This window comes from Drosophila kikkawai, chromosome 2L, assembly GCF_030179895.1.
Source record: "Drosophila kikkawai strain 14028-0561.14 chromosome 2L, DkikHiC1v2, whole genome shotgun sequence".
NCBI classification, from domain to species: Eukaryota; Metazoa; Arthropoda; class Insecta; order Diptera; family Drosophilidae; genus Drosophila; species Drosophila kikkawai.
Window position 1 is genome coordinate 30,266,694 of NC_091728.1, and position 25,213 is coordinate 30,291,906.

At 38.7% G+C, this 25,213-nt stretch overlaps 1 protein-coding gene across 1 annotated transcript; it reads right to left on the bottom strand.

Annotated features, from left to right (window-relative positions):
- Window positions 1–23,636: 23,636 nt before the first annotated feature.
- RpL38 (ribosomal protein L38) lies at window positions 23,637–24,208 on the bottom strand. Its single transcript, XM_017176400.2, has 2 exons — window positions 24,050–24,208; window positions 23,637–23,985 (listed from the first exon to the last, which is right to left on the bottom strand). Exon 2 carries the CDS (start codon window positions 23,983–23,985, stop codon window positions 23,773–23,775), a length of 213 nt encoding a protein of 70 aa, XP_017031889.1. The 5' UTR covers window positions 24,050–24,208; the 3' UTR covers window positions 23,637–23,772.
- Window positions 24,209–25,213: the final 1,005 nt, after the last annotated feature.

Consider the following 25,213-nt stretch of genomic DNA (forward strand, 5'->3'; position numbering starts at 1 on the left):
AGAAGAGCGGTAGAGTCGAAACAGATGCTCACGACCCTTGACTGTGATTTTCCCGGTGAGATACCTCACTTGAAAAAAGTTAATTTGTTTTCCCACTGAAGGGCGCACGGCGGCGATCCTGCTCCGCCCGGAGTGACCCGGATCCGCACGTGTACGTTCACCTACGATCCTCGCTTAAGGGGGGACATCTGAGTAACTTTTTTTTAAAATCGAAACATTTTTTTTTCGCTTAAAAAATTCATTAGGGTCTTAAAAATAACATACCAAAAGATAGAGTCCGGCAAAAGTTTCTAAGTGTCGAAATTTTCCATTCTGCGGCGATGCCTCACATGTATACATACATATATATGGAATTTTAAAACTTTAAACGCGTTTTTCTCGAAACCACTTTTTTTGAGTTGGCCGGAAACATAACTCGAACAAATCTTAACCGATCGATCTGAAACTTTGACAGTATATCCTAAATACCTATGGCTATCGACACACGTAGGATTTTTTTTTTTTTTGCTTACTTTTTTTTTATCAACAATTTTGTGACGTTTTTTTTTTCATGAAAATTTAAAATTTTTTTTAATCACTCACCATTTTGCTAAAAATCAAAATATCGAAAAAATCCTACGTGTGTCGATAGCGGTTGAGATATAGAATCTAACAAAATTTGATTTTTTGTTCTAGATCAAAAATTAAGGACGTTAGGTTTCCGGCCATGGACCCCTTTCAAAAAAATAGGTCCTACGAAGACAGGCTGCACAGCCGCCATTTTGTTTTCAATTTATTAAAAAAAAAAAATTATTTTGTAGTTCACATCCAACATTATAAAACCAACTTTAAAAATTTTCGATTGGTTTTTTTATTTGGCCCAAAAAAAAATCCTGAAAATCGGCAATTTTTTTGCCAGTTAACAGGCAAAAAAAAAACCGATTTTCAAGAATTTTTTTGGCCAAATGAAAAAGCAAATCGAAAAATTATAAAGTAGGTTTTATAATGTAAGATGTGAACTACAAAATAAATTTTTTTTTAATTAATCGAAAACAAAATGGCGGCTGTGCAGCATTTCTTCGTAGGCCCTATTTTTTTGAAAGGGGTCCATGGCCGGAAACCTAACGTCCGTAATTTTTAATCTAGAACAAAAACTTAAATTTTGTTAGTTTCTGTATCTCAACCGCTATCGACACACGTAGGATTTTTTCGATATTTTGATTTTTAGCAAAATGGTGAGTGATTAAATAAAATGTTCAATTTTCATGAAAAAAAAAGTCACAAAATTGTTGATAAAAAAAAAGTAAGCAAACGTGTGTCGATAGCCATAGGTATTTGGAATATACTGTCAAAATTTCAGATCGATCGGCTAAGATTTGTTCGAGTTAGGTTTCCGGCCAACTCAAAAAAAGTGGTTTTGAGAAAAACGCGTTTTAAAATCGTATATATTTACATGATAGGCATCGCCGCAGAATGGAAAATTTCGACACTTAGACACATTTGCCGGACTCTATCTTTTGGTATGTTATTTTTAAAACCCTAAAGAATTTTTTAAGCAAAAAAAAATTTTTCGATTTTTAAAAAAAGTTACTCAGATGTCCCCCCTTAAAAGAGGGAGGGGATGTAATTGAAGAAGGGCGGTAGAGTCGAAACGGAAATACAAAAGCACGTCCATATGAAAGATGTTCACCCATGACCCTCACATTAAAAAAGGGATGGAGATGTAATTAAAAAAGCCCTCATAACAGAAAAACCAAAGTACATTCGTATGGAGAGCGCTCAGCAACGAGACTTCACCCAAGAAGGACAGACTGTGATTTTCCTTCACCCACTCCACCTCGAATTTATGAGAAAAAATATTCAATTAGCTCACCAAAATCTGGATGGGGCGAAAGGATACATTTGTAACGGTTTCTCAACAATCTCGGTGATGTGAAACACCCCATCCACCCAAAACTCACAAATCCAAAGTCAATCTGAAAAAGTAAAGGCTGCAAAAAAAAGTTAAGTTAACTATGGTCAGCCAGACCAGAGTCGTTGACCACAGTCAACATTATAATAAAGCTCCGGCCAAACTGCTGACCCAGCAATGGGCCGGATGCTCGTGCACAGACGGCAGACACTGCATATTTGCGTGGCCGCTGTAAGCTTTTGTTAGCTGTAAGTTCATTCCATATATTCAGTTCACATTTGATATTCAATAAATCAAGAGCACCAGCTCTCATTCATGAAACTCCGGCACTTAGGCGTTAAATCTCTTATTAATTATTATACTGACTGAGTCACTAGGCCAGCGGTATCTAAGGACAGTCATCCTTCCACCGTAATCTCCCTATCTCAATATAGGAGCAGTACGATCATCCCTTGGGATCTACAGCGACGAGGGCCACCAGCGGCAGCAACTTTCCGCCGACCCCCCGCCACGGATATCCAACCAGCGGCAGTAACCTACTGCCGGCCCAGACAATCAATTGAGGAAGGAGGTCGAAGCGACCACCCGACTCTCTAGTGTCTGCCCACCTTGGTGGTCACCACTACCTAACCAGCCGGCTCTACCCCTGCCACGGAGGCATAGCCAGCCGGCCCTGCAATATAAACAATTTACACAAATTGGAATATTACTTATTTTAATTTGTATATTTATTTTTGTGTTAATATAATTTTATTTTTCAAGTATAATGATCAGAAGCTATCTTCCAAATTAACATACATTTTCATAATTCGTAATGATTTTTGTGAGCGTACAGTAAAGAAATGACAAAAACATGTATCAACTCCATTCTCGGCATTATCGTGTGCCTAACAACATGATGTGAAATGTTGTCCATGTATATTGGAAACCAGCAGTGTATCAGCCATCCTCGTAGACTATATATTTATTTGAGCGACTCCTCCAGATCTCGCTTATGTTCGGGGAAAATTTGATGTTATTTTCATGAAATTATTTATCTTTATTACAAGTTGTTGAATGCTATTAGCGGTTGGGACATTGTCTTTGTTTTTTAGTGATAGCATTTTGATGGCTCCGTGTGCGTCAACTTGCAATGAATTCAACAATTTAAATCAACTAATCCTTTTCAAATTGTTACACGATATGTTGAACCAATCCACTTAATGGTCAGTATTCATTTAGTCGATCAGTAATAAGAAGGCAATATGCCTTTGTATTTATCTCACTCGCAACAGTTAGCTCAGTGGAAATTTTTATATCAGTCGCTTCTGATTTGACACTCTCTTTCTGGTATGAGAGATCAACAACCATAATAGGAGCCTTCGGCATGAATTCCATCGGAGATAAAAGAGCTCGGGGTTCTCGATTGTATTAGCTCTCTTGAAATTTTGTATACATGTCATACAGGACAGCAAACCGATTCTCATTTTTATTTTTATTTATTTTAAGATATTCTTCATATCGCTGCAAGTACAAAATACTTATAAGTTAATGCGCTAGTCACACAGGACCAATTCATATTCAGTTCATATTTATAAGCTACAAAGTTTTGATTATTCCTATAGTAAAATTAAGAACTAGGGTCGCTTTGTTTTATTTAATGTCTCATTTTGTTCTTGTAAGTGTGCAATAAGTTTTGCCTTAAACTGCGCAGCACTGCTAATATTTCGTAGATAGCTTGAAAACTGGTTCCATAATCTTATAGCATAGATAAAATATTATCGTTCTGAAAGCAGGGATCTGTGCCTTATTTCTATAATAATATTTGCCCTTCGTGATCAAATCGCCGAAAATTTTAATACAAATCTTGTGATACTATTGAAGGCCATTTTAAGTTTGTGCTGGCTGATTGAGTCACAATTAGCAAATAATTCGATCCCATAAAATAATGTTGGGATCAGACAAGATTTCGCAAGCATCACTCTTACATTTATGGGTAGAAAGTTTCTAACCAAATAAAGCGACCTTAACAATCCCTACGTTTTCCCAACAGCGGTGTTAATGTGATCCACTCCAGCTCAGCGTGTTATTAAAAATAAAACCCAAATTGGTAGCTCTTTCTACGTATTCAATAGGAAGGTCATTCAAAAGTAAGGGCCCAATGTTAAGACTCAGTTTCTTTTTATAAATAATTATACACTTTGTAAGGAAGTCTCGACGGGTGGGAATAGGCTCAGTCACGTCCAGAGTCTCTTTACTGAAAAATTTGTAAAGACATGGGACAAAGAGGTCTTTGACGAAAATCGGTAGACTGACGAAAGATGTAATGTGTCAGTCACCGGGATACATAGTAGGAGAAATGGTTGCTTCGACGTTTGCAGAAGAGCAAAAGAACCAGCGGAGACGCGTTTTGGGCCTGGCTCATAGCAGTCGCTACAAGGAGGCCGAGAGAGGGGACCGATTATGGGGACACCTTTTCCTAGGGCAGAATTTATGGCCTAAAAGCTAGGTATCGGGATGGGAAAAATCTGCGGCCGACGTGAGCACTCGCTGCCGCTTGAAGTATTTCGGCGGGCTAAGCCTGGCCCTGAACAAGCGCGGGTTCTCGAAGTACATGTATTTTATGTGTGGGCAGCTCTTGTTATATTTCCCTTAGGAGCGCAAGAAAATAGTCGAGAAATATTTATTGATGCATATTATTAATTTATTTCTCTCAGTGTGGTCGGTTCGATTGCTCTACAAGTGGCCGCGAGTGTCTGGGATTTCATAAAAAAAATAAAATTTATTTGAATGATTTGGAATCCGAGTTTTACTTTATCTTTCCCAGTGTAGTCAGGCAAGGGTGGGCTCAATACGACCGACAGTGGCGAGAAAAGATCTAAGTTTTCCCTTTAAAATATTTCCAGAATTTATTTGGGAATAATCATGGCGAGCGCCGTATTTTCAATGTGCGAGAAATATTTTTTTAAAAATTTACAACAGGTTTCCTAAGATTTGGTCCACCCACTTTCTCTCAGTGTGGTTAGGCTCGGCGGGAAAATCAGAGAATTTAAAGAAAACATGGCGGCAATAAATTGGTGTTCATGTATGCAAGTCAATATTCTTTATTTAATATAGCTTCGATTCATTTTATTTTTCTCTGTCAATGGTTTCTCTCAGTGTGAGGTTAGGTTAGGTTAACTCGGGGTTATTAAATTTATTCTAGCCTACTCTGGGTGACACCGCATCGAGGCCTTCGAAAAGTTTCGCACGTGATTCTCGCTGGCCAGAATGCGGTTGACTCTAATTCGCTCACCCGTCTCGATTTCACTCACACACACACTCGCGTGGTCTCCTGGTGCTCCGCCGCTAGTCCTGGGCCGGGCACACGCTCCTAGAGATCGCCTCGTTGATCTCCTCCTAGGTTGGCAGCCGGTGGCTGAAATTGGGCGCTCCTGATCGCCGCCGCTGTTGGCCTCGCGCGTCGAAGCTGGCTCTCGCTGGCCACTGGCTGCAGCGCATCCCTCCTGGTGGTCTCCTTGGTCACATGGGACTTCCTCGTCGTCACTCGATGCTCACTGTAAACCGCACTTAGCAATCGCAAAAATCTGGCTCGAGGTTTTACATATTTTCCGCTCGCACTTCTGATCGAGAGGGCCATGGTCGCGCGGTACCGCCGCTAAGCATTGCTTCGCGCGAGGTACAGGCCACCTACTCCGCTCGCATCCTTCTCTCCGTCTCCAGTGTCCTCAGGGTCTTCATGACGCTTGCCACGAACATGGCTGTCGGGTCCCAGGCCTCCTGACTGTCCAGCATGGTGGAAACCAGGTTGTCTAGTTATATGGAAGGTTGTGGGGTTGCCTTCCAAGCCGAGACTTCTGTGTCCGTTGGATGCAGGTGTTGATTGCCGCTGCTTCGGGTTGAGACTTCTGTGTCCCAAAAAGGTCGATCGATCCCTTCAGCCACGACCTCGTTGTCGTCTGTAGGATGATTGTCAATAAAACGCCTCCATCGACTTCTTTGTCGAGTGAAAAAAGGGTTTACGAAAACGGAGGTTTCGTTTAACAAATAGGTTTTTTATTGATACGTGCGCATTGTTCTAAGTTGTCTTCTCGAATGATCAAAGCTAAGCTTAAAGTTGGAAGCTTCAACTAAAAGCTTAGCGCCATGTATGTGAACATAAACATTATCTTATTCTAATAAGTGAGGGTATGTGAGGGTATACATGACTCCCCCACCGTAAGTTTAAACAAAGTGGTTGAAATAAAGTAAGGGTACAGAAATGTTCTTAGTTTATACAATCTTAATTTTGATATTTATATCTTCTTTTCACCTGATCCTTGTAGATCTTTTTTGGTTGGCATTTATTATTAATCATGTAGTTGCCATCTTCCTTATAATTACTTATTTCTTTGTATTTTGGGTTTGATTTTCCTAATTGGTTATTTTTAACAAATATATTTGCAAAGTCTTTCTCACTTATGTTATCTTGTTTCGCATTTAATATCTGCTTATTTCTCAACATTTGTTCCGATAATTTGGAAATTTCTTCGTTACAAAGTATATTATTGAATAAATCTATTGGTCTAGTGTTTGTACTTGAATGAATTGTATTATTATAACAAACAACAGCTTTGTAAACATTTTCTTGATCAGTGTCAGTATTATTTGGATCAGCGTTATACAATCGCATATGTTCATTGAGAGTTAAATGTAATCTTTCCACGTCAGAGTTTCCGGTTTTCTTATACGGAGTTGTAAAGTGCACATCTATGTTATTTTCCAGGAGAAATTGCTTAATTACAACAATGTCGAATTCGTTATCAGTTACGCAAAGAAATCCAAGATCTATCTTTAATATGTTGAGCGGTTGCATATTTAGACATTTTGTCAATTGATGTGACGTACATAATATTTTTTTTAGGATACCAAATGTCTATATGAATTATATCGTTTATTTTATCTGGCGTTTCTGTAATATTCAAATTATATTTTATAGGTTGCCTATCATATTTGGCTAAATTACAAATTTTACAATTGTTAACATAATTTTGAATAACTTTTTGAATTTTTGGATAGTAGTATTTTTCTCTTATAGATACAAAAATTTCATTAATGCCTCTGTGATTATTTTTTATGTGTTCGGTTTCGATAATCTTCAAAAGTTTTTCTTTATCATTTATGTCTTCTAATAGTATACTTGACTTAAGAATTCTTAAATTTTTATTGCTTGAAAAATACTGTCTATAAATTTCTTGAAATTTTACAAATAAACTTAATTTTCACAGAATATTACAACTAAGCCTTTTTCGGCAATTTCTCTTGCATGAACTTAAGAATATTTTCCTCATTTCCGCTTGTTTTAAAAATATGTCTTATTTTCTTGTTATGCAAAATTCTAAAAGTACTTGAATCAGTTTCCGCCTCTATAATTTGTATTTGGATTTTAAAAACGTTTAAACAATTAGTTGTAATATTAATGAAGTTCAGATCGTCTGAATCCGCACTATGAACTGTTTCCAAATCGTCAATTTCGTTAGTAAATATATAATTTAAATCTTTCGAGAAATCTTCATTTTTACTTTTCGACTTAAGTGTAACTTCTGGTAAGCTGTTATTGTTCTCTAGCATAAATATATCTAAGTTATTTATCTCTAATTTAGTTTGGACATTTTTGTCATACTCTTCTGTTGATTCTTCTACGATTCTGCTAAGTCCGTCTGCTAGAGCGTTCTCCTTGCCTTTTATAAATGTTATGTCAAAATCAAACTCATTTAGTTGCACTTTCCAGCGTTGCAGCTTGAGGTTGGGTTCCTTTAGATTATTAAGCCAAACTAGGGGCCTATGGTCGGTTTTAATAATAAACTTTCTTCCGTAAATATAATATTTAAAGTATTTTGTTGACCAATAAATGGCCAGAAGCTCTTTTTCTATTGTACTGTAATTGAGTTCGTGAATTTTTAGCGAACGGCTGGCATAAGAAATTACTTTATTGCCTTGCATGAGCACGGCGCCCAGTGCATAATTTCTTGCGTCTGTAACTATCGTAAATTGTTTATTAAAATCTGGGTACACGACTATGGAGTCGCTTGTTATTAATATTTTCAGTTTTTGAAAAGCTTCTATGTATTTATTTATTTATTTATTTATTTATTTATTTATTTATTTTAGAATTTTTCTTTAAGTACTTTATTAAGGGCTGGGCAATTTTGGAGTAGTCTTTTATGTAGCGCCTCAAATAACCTGTGATACCTAGAAATCTTTTAATTTGTTTCTGGTTTGTTGGTATCTTTATCTTACGTATTGCGTCGACTTTTTTCTGACTTGGCTTTAGACCTTCTGAATTGATGGTGTGGCCGAGAAATTCAATCTCCTCTCTCGCATTTGTCTGATTGGAGTTTTAAATTTGCCTTAGTTAGGCAGCTGAATATACAGCTTAGATGATTGACGTGTTCTTCTATATTCTTGGAAAATATAAGGATGTCATCCATGTAAACAATTCAAAATTGTCCGGTATAGGGACTAAGAATATTATTCATTAGCCGTTGAAATGTTGAAGGTGCGTTACGTAGCCCAAAAGGCATACGAAGGAACTCATAATGGCCACTGGTTGTTGAAAAGGCTGTTTTATGTACATCTTTACTGTCCATCTCTATCTGGTAAAAACCTTTGGCAAGGTCTAAAGATGAAAAAATTTTACAGTCGCCCAACTTGTCGAAAATCTCATCTATATTTGGGATCGGGAATCGATCTTCAATGGTTTCTTTATTAAGTTTACGGTAGTCCACGACAAGCCGCCACTTTTGCTTATTCGACTGGTCCAATTTCTTCTGAACAACCCACAAAGGACTATTGTATGGGCTTTTAGAGTGTCTTATAATACCTTGATCTAACATTTCAGCTATTTGCCTGTTAACTTCGTCTTTGTGAATTTCAGGGTATTTGTATGTTTTCGAATAAATTGGAAGATCATTCTTTGTAATAATTCTGTGTTTGATTTCACTTGTGAAACTTAAGTCTTGGCCTTCTGTGTAAAAAATACTTTCGAATTTTTTTATAAGCTCCTTTATTAAGGATCTGGCCTGTGGGGTAAAAAGTTAATTGGAATTAAGTTATTTATGTTTAGATCCGAGTGGTTTTCCTGTATGAAAAGATCTAAATGAACATCATTGACTTTTAGCTTCTTGTTTGGGTAATCAATGACTGCATTCATGTCATTAAGTATGTTACAACCGATCAACCCATCGAAAGAGCTGTGAAAGTTATATTCTAAAAATTCGCAAATATAATCTTCAGCTTCAAATTCTTGAAAACATGGAAACCTGCATAATTTTTCTATTTTAATTTTGTTGCCCATTGCCTGCACTTCTATATCGATATCTGTTTTCCATTTCGGATGACACATATTTTTATACCCTTGCAGGGTATTATAATTTCAGTCAGAAGTTTGCAACGCAGTGAAGGAGACCTTTCCGACCCTATAAAGTATATATATTCTTGATCAGCATCAACAGCCGAGTCGATCTAGCCATGTCCGTCTGTCCGTCTGTCCGTCCGTCTGTCCGTTTCTACGCAAACTAGTCTCTCAGTTTTAAAGCTATCTGAATGAAACTTTGCATATAGTCTTCTATATACTCTCACTGCTATATATGTCGGAACGGGCCGGATCGGACGACTATATCATATAGCTCCCATACAAATGATCGATAAAATTTTAGAAAAATAATTATAACTTGGCTGTTTATCAACATTTTTGCACCATATTATAGATATGGTCATTTTATATTATTTCAGACATTCGGTAAAAATTTCATGAAAATCGGACGACTATATCATATAGCTGCCATAGGAACGATCGGGAAATTAATAGAAAAAAACATTATAACTTCGTTGTTTTTCAACCTATTTTTATCTACTCTAAGATATAAGCTTATTTTATTAGTTCAGAATTTTGGTAAACATTTTGTGACGCGCAGACGCGCACAAATATATACGTAAGATATAAAATAAGGAATACACAATAGAAAACAATGAATATAGAATATGGAATAGATTTGAATTGAATGAGCGCGCGCGCCATGATCGCGCCCAAATGGTCACACTGGCCCAGGAAGGGCCTGGCCACACTATTATGGCAAAATATCTTCGGGTGCGGCGGTCACACTCGACCCTGCCAGAGCCCTATATAAGGCGAGCCTCAGCCCTTGGAAAGCATTCAGTTTTTCGGCCAGCGATCGGCCAAGTCCTCTACCCGGAGCTAAGGGGAAGCCAACAGGAAGGAGTCACCCAAGGAGCACGGTTAAGTAAGGTATATTGGTAAGCGGTAACCCATAGTCGGACCCCGACCATATCTTACGTCTATAACTTGTGGAAGACCTTAGGGACTCTCTGTACGTCTCAATATTGGAAGACCTAAGGGCCTCCCTATAAGTCTCTATATATCTTGGTAGACCTTAGGGCCTCCGTGCACTTCTCAAACTTAGAAGACCTGAGGGCCTCTAAAACCATCTCTCTTTTAGAAGACCTTAGGGCCTCTAACAACTTCTCAATCTTAGAAGACCTTAGGGCCTCTACAACCTTCTCAAACTTAGAAGACCTTAGGGCCTCTACAAACTTCTCAATCTTAGAAGACCTTAGGGCCTCTAACAACTTCTCTCTTTTAGAAGACCTTAGGGCCTCTACAAACTTAGAAGACCTTAGGGCCTCTACAAACTTAGAAGACCTTAGGGCCTCTACAAACTTCTCAATCTTAGAAGACCTTAGGGCCTCTAACAACCTCTCATCTTAGAAGACCTTAGGGCCTCTACAAACTTCTCATCTTAGAAGACCTTAGGGCCTCTACAAACTTCTCATCTTAGAAGACCTTAGGGCCTCTACAAACTTCTCCATCTTAGAAGACCTTAGGGCCTCTACAAACTTCTAAAGATTGGAAGACCTTAGGGACTCCACAAATCTGCTCGCTAACTGGAAGATCTCAGGGTCTCCGCTAACCAGTTATTCCACTAACTGGCAGACCTGAGGGCCTCCACCAGCTATTCTCACTCTAGGAGATCTGAGGGGCATCCGCGCACCGGCGTTTCACCGACACTGTCGACCCGAGCGGGAAGGATGTACCTGACCCTGAAGTGCGGCGTTCCAGAGCGACTACCCACGGCAGCAGACTAAATCCAATCTTTTTAACACTTGTAATGTTGGAGGCAATAAACAGATAATTATAGTTACGGCATATTTCTCGGCGCTCTACTCTGGGACCGGGTCGGCATCTCTTTCAGCAACCACCTCAGACAACAAATAAATTTCTGAGACGAACCCTGGCCATCCTTGAGCCCCGAGGAATGACCTAACCGTCACAGTGGCGCCCGAGCAGATTGAGTGGTTGCAAGAGATAGACCGACAGACCGGTAGAGTTATGTCGACCTAAGTATATTTAGGGTCGAAGAACGCACCTGCGGAATACACGTAAAGGCTCAAGACAAGATTGTTGCATTGAGTCGGGATCGGAGCAGACAGATCTGAGGATGGAGCGAAGGATAGACGTCGAGATCCTGGACCGGATACGAAGCTGGGGAATCCGGTACGATGGGATGACTAATCCACTGGAGTTCATTAAGAAAATGGAGGATTGGGCGACGGGATACGGCATCCAGCACGATCAATTGGTGCAAACGATGCCATTCATTTTGGAAGACGCAGCAATCGACTGGTGGATCTGCTTCCCTGTCAAAAATGACAGTTGGGCAAAGCTGACATCAGAGCTAGTGGAGTACTTCTTACCACGAAGGTACAAGGAGCAATTGATGGAGAAAATTGCGCAGCGTAAGCAAGAAGAGTCGGAGTCGGCGAGGGAATACGCAATGAGCTTAAGGCAGATGATGAGATTTGCAGATCTTACAGAGGAGGAAAAATTGGACCGTATCTACGTAAATTGTAAAAGCGAGATAAAGTTGTATACGAGAAGATCGGAATTTAAGACACTTCTCGAATTCCTCAAACTGGCGGAAATAGTCGAGATAATAGAATCGGAATCGGTTTTCGACCAGGCACAGCAAAGACTCACCCCGGAGATCAGCGAGGGATATAAGGAGTGCTGTGGAACTGCGACGATGGGACCAGAGCAGACAGGCCAGGAGATTCAAGACCCGTATAACACACTCGGAATTCGAAAGAGCGAGTTGTATATGCGGTCAACCGATGGACAAGGGGACACAGAACAACCAAAGGAAGCCGAAAGGGAGGTCGATCAAGACGGTATGGACACGGGAATCATGGACCAATCAAAGGAGGTTGCCATGTGGGCAGAGGAACAGGAGCGGAAAAGACGGCGAGAGCAGGAACGTTACGGAGTGGAGCATGAAGGGCAAGACAGAAAGGAGCAGACGATGGCAGAAGTAGAGGCAGGGGCAAAACTGCAACGAGCAACCCCAGGCAACGATGGCACGGTGATACAGACAACGGAAAGGGGCAAGAGGAAATGGCAACGGACAAGTTCATCAGGAGAACTAAGGTCATACGGCACGGGACTTGCCCAAGAAGATGAACCGGGAGAAAAATGGAAGATACAACGGCAGGTGGTACAATCGGAGGGCACCACCGGATCCTGGAGAAGCGTATTCGACAGAGGAAAATGATTACGGTGCGGTATCACACCGCCTCCGAAGCGAGGGGGGAGTGTGACGCGCAGACGCGCACAAATATATACGTAAGATATAAAATAAGGAATACACAATAGAAAACAATGAATATAGAATATGGAATAGATTTGAATTGAATGAGCGCGCGCGCCATGATCGCGCCCAAATGGTCACACTGGCCCAGGAAGGGCCTGGCCACACTATTATGGCAAAATATCTTCGGGTGCGGCGGTCACACTCGACCCTGCCAGAGCCCTATATAAGGCGAGCCTCAGCCCTTGGAAAGCATTCAGTTTTTCGGCCAGCGATCGGCCAAGTCCTCTACCCGGAGCTAAGGGGAAGCCAACAGGAAGGAGTCACCCAAGGAGCACGGTTAAGTAAGGTATATTGGTAAGCGGTAACCCATAGTCGGACCCCGACCATATCTTACGTCTATAACTTGTGGAAGACCTTAGGGACTCTCTGTACGTCTCAATATTGGAAGACCTAAGGGCCTCCCTATAAGTCTCTATATATCTCGGTAGACCTTAGGGCCTCCGTGCACGTCTCAAACTTAGAAGACCTGAGGGCCTCTAAAACCATCTCTCTTTTAGAAGACCTTAGGGCCTCTAACAACTTCTCAATCTTAGAAGACCTTAGGGTCTCTACAACCTTCTCAAACTTAGAAGACCTTAGGGCCTCTACAAACTTCTCAATCTTAGAAGACCTTAGGGCCTCTAACAACTTCTCTCTTTTAGAAGACCTTAGGGCCTCTACAAACTTAGAAGACCTTAGGGCCTCTACAAACTTCTCAATCTTAGAAGACCTTAGGGCCTCTAACAACCTCTCATCTTAGAAGACCTTAGGGCCTCTACAAACTTCTCATCTTAGAAGACCTTAGGGCCTCTACAAACTTCTCATCTTAGAAGACCTTAGGGCCTCTACAAACTTCTCCATCTTAGAAGACCTTAGGGCCTCTACAAACTTCTAAAGATTGGAAGACCTTAGGGACTCCACAAATCTGCTCGCTAACTGGAAGATCTCAGGGTCTCCGCTAACCAGTTATTCCACTAACTGGCAGACCTGAGGGCCTCCACCAGCTATTCTCACTCTAGGAGATCTGAGGGGCATCCGCGCACCGGCGTTTCACCGACACTGTCGACCCGAGCGGGAAGGATGTACCTGACCCTGAAGTGCGGCGTTCCAGAGCGACTACCCACGGCAGCAGACTAAATCCAATCTTTTTTACACTTGTAATGTTGGAGGCAATAAACAGATAATTATAGTTACGGCATATTTCTCGGCGCTCTACTCTGGGACCGGGTCGGCATCTCTTTCAGCAACCACCTCAGACAACAAATAAATTTCTGAGACGAACCCTGGCCATCCTTGAGCCCCGAGGAATGACCTAACCGTCACAATTTCATGAAAATCGGAGGACTATATCATATAGCTGCCATATAAACCGATCGGTAGATGTAGAGAAAATGTAAAACTGGGAATGTAAAACTGTAACTGTCAAACTCTAAACAATAAGTATAGGTAAAATTTAATGAAATAATATCTGCAAGAGTATACAAACTTCGGCGTGCCGAAGTTAGCTTCCTTTCTTGTTATTTATTACACTGAATTCGGCTCCAGTGTCAATAATAAATAATAATGGTCTCTTTTTACCCTGAACTACTATATATGGTAGTCGCCTGGATCCTCTATCTGAAAATTTACACTTGATTGATTAACGTCCATTGGCTCGAAACTACGTCTGCTTTGCCCAGAGCTTTGAGCTATTTGTCGACTATTTGTCGAAACTTGAGCAGAATTAGAAGTTGAGCTGTTATTCGGTTGATTTTGATATCCCTGCCTGCTATTATTTATCCTAAACGTTCCTTCAGATCTTTGATTTTCTTGTTGTAAAACATTGTTTGGTTGATCTCTATTTGCTCCCTCAAAATTAGTTTGTGTAACGAGTGGTTCGTTAACGTTTCTATTATCGTTACTGAAATTTGTTCTGAAGTTGTTCCTATAATTTCTATAGTTTCTTCGAATTGGCCCGTATAATGTGTAGCTCTGGTGCCGAGCATCTTCAATGATTTTATAGGCATCCTCTACAGATTGTGGGTTTCTTGCGAATATTAAAGTTTTTGTAGGTTCAGGCAAGTTTTCTCTGAAAACATGGAGTGCAATTCGGTTCACTTCTGATGTACTGTATGTTTCGTCGTTATGGATTAGTATCCGATTGTGTACCCTATTAGAAATTTCATTAATTTTGTTATAATATTCTTCTATGGTTGATTCTACTCGACACAATTTTAACATATCCATTAAGGCATCGCTTGTTTCCTTTTCACCGAAATTTTTCAAAATTACCTGTTTAAAAGTTTCCCACTCAATTATATTTCCATGCCTATGAATCACTGGCCTGCATAGTCCCACAAATTTATTCTTTATAAAGCTAAACAAAATGTTTTTTGTAGTTGAGTCGAAAACATTGAAAGTGGGAAGGACAGTTTCAATTTGTGTTATTAAATCTGGCAATTGATTCGTATCAGTACCATCAAAATTTTGTATTAACTTTATGCAATTCATTGTTGTGTTTAATGCGGCTAAGCTATTTTCGTTCATTTTGGTTTTTTTTTTTTTCTTCTTGAGTTTTACAGATAATATTGGTTAGTTACTTTATTCTTATTTTAACTGTGCTAGAGAGCTTTCTTGAAGAGAAAAAAAATTTTTAATTCTTAGCTTTCGTTCTTCTTTTCCAGATTGCGGTTGCTCCCCTCTTTCCGTATATGCGGGTGTACGAAGCTTTCCAGTTATGTTTTATGCTCCTCTTTACGTTCGGCCACGTGCATTTGACTATGCGTATGGAAATTTCCACACTTAGATTACATAAGAACAGCTTACTGTGGTTTCGATTGAATTTCTTGATTTTGACGTATGGCTGGTTTCTTTTTGCTGAATTTTGATCCTCGTCGCCAGTTATATGGAAGGTTGTGGGGTTGCCTTCCAAGCCGAGACTTCTGTGTCCGTTGGATGCAGGTGTTGATTGCCGCTGCTTCGGGTTGAGACTTCTGTGTCCCAAAAAGGTCGATCGATCCCTTTAGCCACGACCTCGTTGTCGTCTGTAGGATGATTGTCGTATTTCTCAATAAAACGCCTCCATCGACTTCTTTGTCGAGTGAAAAAAGGGTTTACGAAAACGGAGGTTTCGTTTAACAAATAGGTTTTTTATTGATACGTGCGCATTGTTCTAAGTTGTCTTCTCGAATGATCAAAGCTAAGCTTAAAGTTGGAAGCTTCAACTAAAAGCTTAGCGCCATGTATTTAGAAGGCGGGCTTCCTGGGCTTCCTGCACAAGTTCACGGCACCAACCCCGCAATGACTAGGGCCGCTTCGTCGGAAACCGTCCGTCAAACGACTCCCCACAACTTGGATTTTGACTTGGCTTTACTATAGTCAAGTAGTACAAGAAGCGTCATATTGGAGTTGTCAGCATATTCTCGTATATCATTTGATATTTTTAAAATTGGCGGAGTGCATCTGCGGTGTTTCCTGAATCCTGATTGGTTATTATTCAGTAAAGCGTTATCATAGATGAACGAATTAATTTGAGATGTCATTATATTCTCAAAGGCCTTTGATAGATACGGAAGAATAGAAATTGGGTATACTCTTTGTTTGCCTTCGGAACAGGGATAATTTTTGCGATTTTCCAACGGTCTGGAAACGTGGAAGTTGTAAAGGCCGTGTTAAATATATATGTTATGTATTTCAGGATTTTTGGTAACAATACTTTTATAAATTTAGGATTAATATCGTCAAATCCAACTGCGTCTGATTTGATTTTAAGAATATTGACGAGCACTTCACACTGATTGACCCAAACAAATCTAAATCTACTATCACAGAGGTTTCGAGGTACTGATCTCAGGTACATATTGTTTTCGCAGATTTCAGGTACATTTCGACAGACTTGTGTTTAATTCCTCTATGTCAACATCCTGTTCCGGCGCTGCTGATTTCCTGCCTATTCCTAATGACTTTATTTCTTTTCAAGTTTGTGAGGTGGATGCTGTTGTTTGAAATCTACTACTATAAAAGTTTGTCTTTGCAGAGTCAATGACGGACTTTTTGATCACTTTGGTTTTGACCGGAACACAGCTGTCATATAAATAGCTGATATTGCTTTGAAATTGTGCGAGCTGCTGGTCTACTGTAGGAGATGCGAAAATATTATTCCAATTGCACTTGTCAAGTTCAGTCATAAGCAAGCCATAGTCAAGGTTCTTAAAATCTCTATATACTATCGATTCGTCATTGTATTGCAGGTCAAAGTTGTAGGTCAAATATATAAGGTCATGTTTTGAGAACGAAGGAACGATGAGTTGGTCAAACAGATATAGTTTTTTAACGTCAGAGACAAAGTGCTGCAAGTTCTGATGAAATGTGTTGGAAACACAGAGTTTACCAAATGCACGCGTATGGATTCAAATTCATTTTTAAGATGTGTTTCCCTCAGCCTGTTGCTATTCAGATCTCCAGCTATTATAATGTCTGCATACTCCTAGCAAACTAATTATTTCATTATAAATAATATCACATCGTGGTCGGTAAATGCATCCAATAAGAATTTTACTTGATGCCAATTTATTGCTAATTTCTAGGAAAATATATTCTATCGGACTATTATCCGGATGCTTACATACAAACTTTGTCTTTAATTTTTTAGACACAAAACTTGCATTGGAAACATACTGAAAAGGACACAAAGAAAACATAGCGACCTACATTAATTTTAAATCTAATAAATATTATAGTTATGAGTAAACATTGCAGATACAAAATTGAGTGAAGCGTCTTAATCTCGAAATGTGCTCTTATCGGCGCCGTCAGCATCATTGATTAGCTCAGAAAGGTCGTGTGAGCTTTGCACATATCGAGGTTCCCTTTCGTCGCTCAGCTTCACGTACACCACACCACGTCGTGTAAAAACACCTGCGAGCTGGTTGTGCTTTTTGCATCGCATGGCCTCTTTAAATATATCATATTTTATAATTATGACCGGGTCTACAAATGTTTGACCCGATCGACGTGGCCTTGTACCGAAAACGGACTTTACAGCAGGAGGCGGAGTTAATTTCAGCGAGAAGCACAGCTTGTGGTATAGCGTCTTTAGGTTTTCGCCCTCGACCTGTGTGACACCATGCCAACGCAAATTGGTTGCGACCGCAGCTTCCTTTTCAGCGATGCATTTGGCTGTCAGCCTTGCGTCCAAGTCCACGACTTGCTGCTTCAGCTCGCCTACTAGACCACTGGCAGAGCCCTTTGCTGACAGTTGGCTCCCCAATTCCTGGACCCTTTGCTGCAGCTCGTCTACCTTCTATACTTCATTCTCCAGTTGAGTGACTCTTTGAGTGAGGTTAGATATCTCTGCTGCCATAGCCTGGAACTTCTCCTGAAGGTTGCAGAGAACGCGTGCCTCACTTTCCCGCAGCTCCTTGGAAAGGATATCCTTCTGCTCATCAAACCTCGCATTGATGAGTTGGAGCATTTGATTCGATGTGACATCGGGCGCTTTTAACTCCGTGTTGGAACGCTCTCGCAGTCTCTTAGCGGAAGACATGTCGTTGTTGTTTTGTATATTGAGTGATTTTTTTGAATTGAGTGATTTTATAGTGTTTCGGATTTGCGCTTATTGCTTTGTGTTTTGGTTGAGTGTTTTAATAGTTTTGTTTTTGTAAAGTGCCGGTGTAATTTGTTTTCTACTCTTTAACGTTTGTGTTATTGATTTGGGTTTGGTTTTAAAGAAATTAAATACACAAAATACTTATATTTCACCACTTTATGGAGCTATGTGCTGAAACTCAGCTTGGTGTATTTGCAGTGATATTTTAAGTTTTGTACGGAGGTCGAAATTTCACGTCTTTCTCTTTTGATTTTCTTTGAGAAGAAAAGGTAGCAAGCACATCGCCGCAATCTGGAGTTTGCGACCCAAGCGACCGAACTCGCACATCGTACCAAAAACAAGAACAATTTTAAAGGGAACTGCGCGGCTGGCGTTGACTTCTGCACTAAAGAAAAAAGTTTGGATTTCTTTTGCAGTCGTTTTTCTTAGGCGGACATAAATGCACGCAAAAATGGCTGAAGTTATTGAAAGCTCCAAACTTTAGATGAGATATTTCTTTACAAAAATTAATAATTTGGATCTGATGCCGTGCAATCATTTTTTGACGAATTAATAAACACAAATATAAATTTTTGACCAATTAATAAACAAATATAATTAATTCTATTCAAAAAGTTGTTGTCAGAGTATTTTCTTTGCTCGCACATTCTGTGTGGCGCGTGGCTGCGACGCGTTGCGACGCTGGGGGTTGTTGTTGTTTTTTTTTTTCTGGCTGATCTGCTACCCAAACCGTTAGATCATGTGCCCGTCTCTGTTTTAAGTGACACCGACTGCAATATGCCCTGTTCCTATCTCAGTAGATGAATTTTTTTATTCATTCGAATACATATGTACATATATGCAACACATGTCACTGCTGCCACTGATTTGAATTGTAAACAAATATGCAATGAATGCTGAAACATTAAGAAATATATTATAACATATAACATTCTTATTTTTATCATTAACCCAATAGCGAATATGCCCATATTGTTAAGGTACCTAGTATGAAAAGTAGCAAAAGACCAAATATTCTTGCTGGGCCGAAATGAAATGTTTGCACACATGCACCCGTGTACGTGAATGCATGAACACGCATACATGTAAATGCCTGTCACTAACAGCTAACAGCTAACAGGGGGCCCGTCGCTAACAGCTAACAGCGGGCATGTCGCTAACAGCAAACAGCTAACAGAGGGCCTGTCGCTAAGAAATTTTGGTGTCCATTTTCGTTGTATGAAATGACCAGTCTATATGTTGTATGGTTAGTGATTTGACCCAACAATTTTCTCTGATCTTTTTTTTTTCCTTTTCTAGTTTGTTCCCACTTTTCTTATTATTTATCACTCGTTTCCTACTTTTAATTAGCTGGTTATGTTAGATTTTTTCTTGTGATTTTTCTTTTTAGCTTTTAATAGAATAAGATTGAGTTTTCGCTTTCAATTGGGTTTCTTAGTCTACTCTGCCCTTAAACACCAAAAAGAAACCCCTGCTTTCCGTCTCTGCTCTTTCAAATATTTCAAGTCTTCTTCCCACCAAGTTAAGGGGGCCCGGCGAGCGATTGCGCGGCGACTGGCCAGAGCCTCTTTTTGGGCCATCCTTATGCTCTTTCAGCGCCCCTACTTGAGCGCTTTTCAGGTCTCTTTTGACAATTTGGCATACCTTAGCTGCATGTCAGAACAGATCGGACGACTATATCATATAGCTGCCATACAACTAACTAATCGAAAAATTTTAGGGAAAAAATTATAACTTGGCTGTTTTTCAACATACTTTCATACTTTTTGAGATATGCCAATTTTTTATTAATTTAGAATTTTGATTTTAATTTTAAGAAAATCAGATTACTATATCATAAAGCTACCACAGAAATGATCGGTAGATGTACAGAAAAATGTAAAGCTGGCAATGTAAAACTTTATCTGTCAAACTGTAAACATAAGTACAGTTAAAATGTAATGAATCTTTTGCTTTGTGTGTTTTTTATCATTTAAATATATAATGTTAATATTTAAATCTAAAATGTATCAGGCCTTTTCTAGTTTCCACTCGGAAGTGAATTTGATAACATTTGCGGATTTCCCTTTAACATAAGCGAATTTCCCTTGGTAATTTAAGGACATTTTTTTAATTTCCCTTATATTCCCAAACAAAATCAGCTGGTCGCATTCAACAAAAGAGTTTGCCTTGACTAAGATTTCAAATTTTGACCCGCTGTAGTCTCCAACTCATAGATAGTAATGAAGCACAAATTGAAATATTTGAAATATTTGTATTTTTGAAATATTTATAATTGCAATCAGCTGTTCTGGTCGCAAATGCTCGAGAGAAGAGTTGCCGAGGGTTTAGAAAAAATTCCCTTCGCATAACACTTAGTTAAGTTTGTAGATTAAACTGGCTGGTATTTAAAAAAAAAACACTTTTTCATATACTTTACCCTAATAGCAGATCTTTTAATTGTAAAACAACATAAAAAGTAATTATTCTAAATTTATCTTAAATATATGCCTTTTTTTTTAAACGCTGACAACCCTTAAATGGTCCCTTTTAAATACGACACAGCGGCGGCGGATTTGCAATTATGTTGAAGGTTAGAATCGAACCGATTTTAAGGTGCACCCACAAAATAATTCTTTTTAAATCAAGTGTGTTAGTATTAATTAATTCAATTATACAATAATGTTCCCAAAACTTCAAGTAATAAAATACAATTAAAATTTTTAATTTTCATAATCGCATTGTATCGACGCAGCAGATGTAAGTTGATTTTTGTCTAGAATAGATCCACAAAGGTCGTAGTTATAGTGTGTATAGTGGCTCAGCCCATCCAAAAAATATAAAGACTACTTTAGCCAGAAAAAAGTGAAAAAATGGACACCTGGCAGGTAGCGATTTACCTGTGCAAGCCCTAACCCAATTCCCCTTTTTTTGGATTGGGTTACAGTTTATGAATGTGTCTATTATTTAAAGCAAAATTCATGGCGATAGGTAATATAGTTTTTGTGTAATATTACCTGAAAGTCAACCAGGTTTCCCTTTTTTTCTTATCATGCAAAAATGGAAACAAAGTTCAACTTTGAATGCTCATATCTTCTACAAAAAAAATCCGAAAATTGATTTTACAGCAGATTCTGAATCCATGGGAAATTTCCTGTCGAGTAAGTATTGTCTATCGTGTTTGCGACGACTTTTGATTTTTGCAACGGCTTTTGTTCGAGAGGCGCTACTGTGCTCCGTAAGGCGCCTCGGCATGGAATCCACCAGTTTTTTTGACTCCTCGGCTGTAATTTTCCCCATTCCTCTACTATGACATCCTTGTGCATTTTTAAGATGTTATTATGTGTTTCCGGATCTTTCGCTTTATTAGATCCCACAAATGTTCAATTGGGCTTTTAAAACTTTGCCCTTTATTCCGAAAATGTATAACTTGCATTCATCGGAAAATATGACCAAAAGTCTGAATGTTTTAGAGTGGCGAAAAACCGGAGAAGCCTTTAAAAAGAAAAAATGTTGTGGGCACGGTAAAGCATGGAGTGATCGGCATTATGGTGTAGGGGTGTATGGCATCGAGCGGCGTGGGAAATTTGACTTTTATCGAGTCAATTATGGACCAAGGAATCTATATCAACATTTTGAAGGAAAACTTACAAAAAAGTGCTGAAAAATTGGGGCTAAAACATGAATATTGGTTCCAGCAAGACAACGATCCCAAGCACACGGCGCATAATACGAAGCTTTGGCTTCTATATAATGCTAAAATCCGCTGAGAACACCTCCACAGGAGTCCTGACCTTTTCAATTGAACATTTGTTGGATCTAATAGAGCGAAAGATCCGGAAACACATAATAACATCTTAAATGGGGAAAATTACAGCCGAGGAGTCAAAAAAACTGATGGATTCCATACCGAGGCGCCTTACGGAGGTGCTAAAGGCAAATGGATACCCTACTAAATATAAAAAGTTGTAAATAATAGGTTTTAAGTAGTTTTTAGTTAGCTGTACGCAGACTTTTGCGTGTACACTTTTTCTTAGCGTTAAGCTTAAAATTAAAAATAAATCATGACATTGTTAAAAAATTCTAAGTAAAAAATACTTAATTAAAGACAACTAAAAGTTATGTTACGAAAAAAAAGTGTGTTAAAATGTTGAAAAATGGCCGAACGGTGTGTTCTTGAAGTTATAATTTTAAATTTTTATGGGGTGTACGCAGAGAATCTACCGTCCACATTATTAAGAGGTTCCGTGATGAATTTAGATTAGCCAATAAAAGCAGGGAAGGCCAAAACAAAATCTTAAATGACCGAGAAGAGCGGTCGGTTTTAAAAGAAATTAAACAAGATCCCTTCAAAACTGCTAAAGAACTTAATATTTCTTTACAAAACCGAACTGGTAAAGACGTGTGTCTCAATACTGTGCGTAATACTTTACATAAATTTGATTACTTCGGACGAGTTGCGAGGAAGAAGCCCTTTATTAGCCCCAAGAACAAACAAAAACGCATTAAATATGCAAAAGAATATTTGATGAAAACAGAGGATTTTTGGAAGACGGTAATATAATAGTTAATGAGCTGAGAAAAAGTTGTTAATTTTTATTAATTAATTAAAGGTTCTATTTACTGATGAGAGTAAATTTAATTTACATGGATCCGATGAAAAGAAGTTTGGCGTAAACCAAATACCGAATTTAAACCCAAAAACACAAAGGCCACAGGAAAGCATGGAGGAGGTTCTGTGATGGTTTGGGGCTGCATGTCCAGTGCTGGAGTAGGCCAATTGCATTTTATAGATGGCATTATGGATAAGTTTGGTTACCTAAAGGTTTTAAAAGAAAATGTAAAGCAAAGTGCTCAGAAATTGGGTATCGCAAACAACTTAGCTTTTTACCAGGACAACGATCCTAAGCACACATAGAGTGTTGCAAAGCTTTGGTTGATCCATAATTGTCCCAAAGCTGTCGAAACGCCAGCGCAAAGCCCCAACCTTAACGTAGTTGAACAGCTCTGGGAAGAATTGGCTAGAAGAGTGTAGCAGGAGAAATTTTACACTATAAATGGCCTCAAGGAAGCTTTGTTGGAAGCATGGAACTGCATTGAGCCGGAAGTGTGCGAAAAATTGGGTGAAATCCATTCCTAGGCGCTTGCAAGCTGTTCTAGAGACCAAATATTAAATGTATCCTTTTCCTATTTTTTTCATTCATATTTTTCTTTGTCCGATTATACGTTGAGCGTCAAATAATGGAATAATTGTTTTAGTTCTGGAAATATGTCATTTTTTTGTGTGTTATTGAATAATAAGAATGTTAATCTTGAATAAAAACAGAAAGAACCGATCCATTTCGTACAGTTTTGATAGTTTTTGAGCACATTTATAATAAGAAGGTACTTGTCCGATTATGCGATGGAGTCACTGTATGCGTCGAGTGCACATACATATGTATGTATCATGACCGCATGATACAGTCATACATACATATGATACATAATATACAAATAAAGGTCCAAGTATACATTAAGGCTTAAATATTTTCCTTATTTGTGAGGCGTGCTTTATTTATTTAAATATATTAAATACATATTTTAGCAAGCCTTCTAAAACCGTACATTATGTATGCGGGGTGGCACGGTAACCATCAACTGAAGGTACTTTACTTCACTTCCTTAACTTGTAAGCCTGGTGGCAAGGACTGCTTTATTTTATCGGCCTTTTCCTTATCTTGCACGACAAGGGTATATAGAAATCTGGAACAACGAATCTTAAATTTGGTGTTGGTCGGATTCTTCTTGATTTTAACAGCACGTGCATCGGAACGCCGTGCCTTGTTCAAAAAGTCCTTGACTTCTTTAATTTCACGTGGCATCTAAGTGATTAAATTAATTCTTGTTTAAAATAAATTGCATTTCAGCTTAACATTTAAAACTTACTTTGACACCAACAAAATAAATTCAACAAATCGAAGTAACTTGCGTACAGTTAGTTCCGCAAACAGAGAAAGAAAGGGACAGAACTTTATTTCCGGTTGCCAATGCGCTTGTACCATACGTCGAAAAAATAAAAATGAAAAAGCTAAGAATTCGTCGTATTGGGGGATTTACAAATACACCATTCCCACAGAGCCACATTCATCGAAAATGGAACATCCAATTGTCATATGTCAACGATATATCAAAGAATTCCTAATACTGTCTTTCCACTCACTGTATTTGTGTGGAACGGTTGGGATTTTCACAAATGCGAAACTCGTGTTCCCACAGAGCGCATTAAACTGCATCAGCATCAAATTACAGCTGATCGATCAGCTGTGGCTTATGAAAACCTAAACAAACATGGCTTAAGCCGATATGGGAGTAAAATGAATAGTTTATCAATTATTTAGGCTTTTTAACAAAAGCATAACCCAGTTTGCCATTTTTCGATTTAATCCGTACTAAATTAAAATGAATTAAATGACGAGGAATTTGAGTTTTCTTGTGAGGAACGGTTAGGATTTTTAAAAAAAGTGAAACTCGTGTTCCCACAGAGCTGCGTTAAAGCGGATCTGCCATCCGAACAGCTGATCGATCAGCTGTGGCTCATGAAAACGTAAACAAAGACTGTCGAATTGGCAGTTGCAAATTTGAAATGGAGCATTTACCAATTTATTTTGGCTGTTGTACAACCGCAAAAGCACAGATTGCGTCAGAATTTATCCGCACTAAATTTAAATTAATAAAAGACAAGGAATTTTAGTTTTTTTAAAGGTTTTTCTCTAACAAAGAGCAAATTCCCCGAAGAGCGCCTATAGGTGGTATATGCATCCAAAATCTTTAAAATAAGGTAGAGGCAGGCGGTTTATATTAAATAGTAACAAATGGGGACATATTGTCGCAAGAATATACAGAAAAACACTAACAACTATTTTTGGGGTGTTTTAAATTTCATTTTTCAATTGTTCCTCGCCAAGTGTGTATACATTTTTCGAAGTGTTGGTCAAATTTTCACTGTTAAGAAGAAGAAATCAGAGTTGCACCGAAAAACTATCGTCTAACTATCGCCAAACAAACCGTGGTTAGATTTTAATGCGTTCTAACCGCGGTCCATTTGAGAAA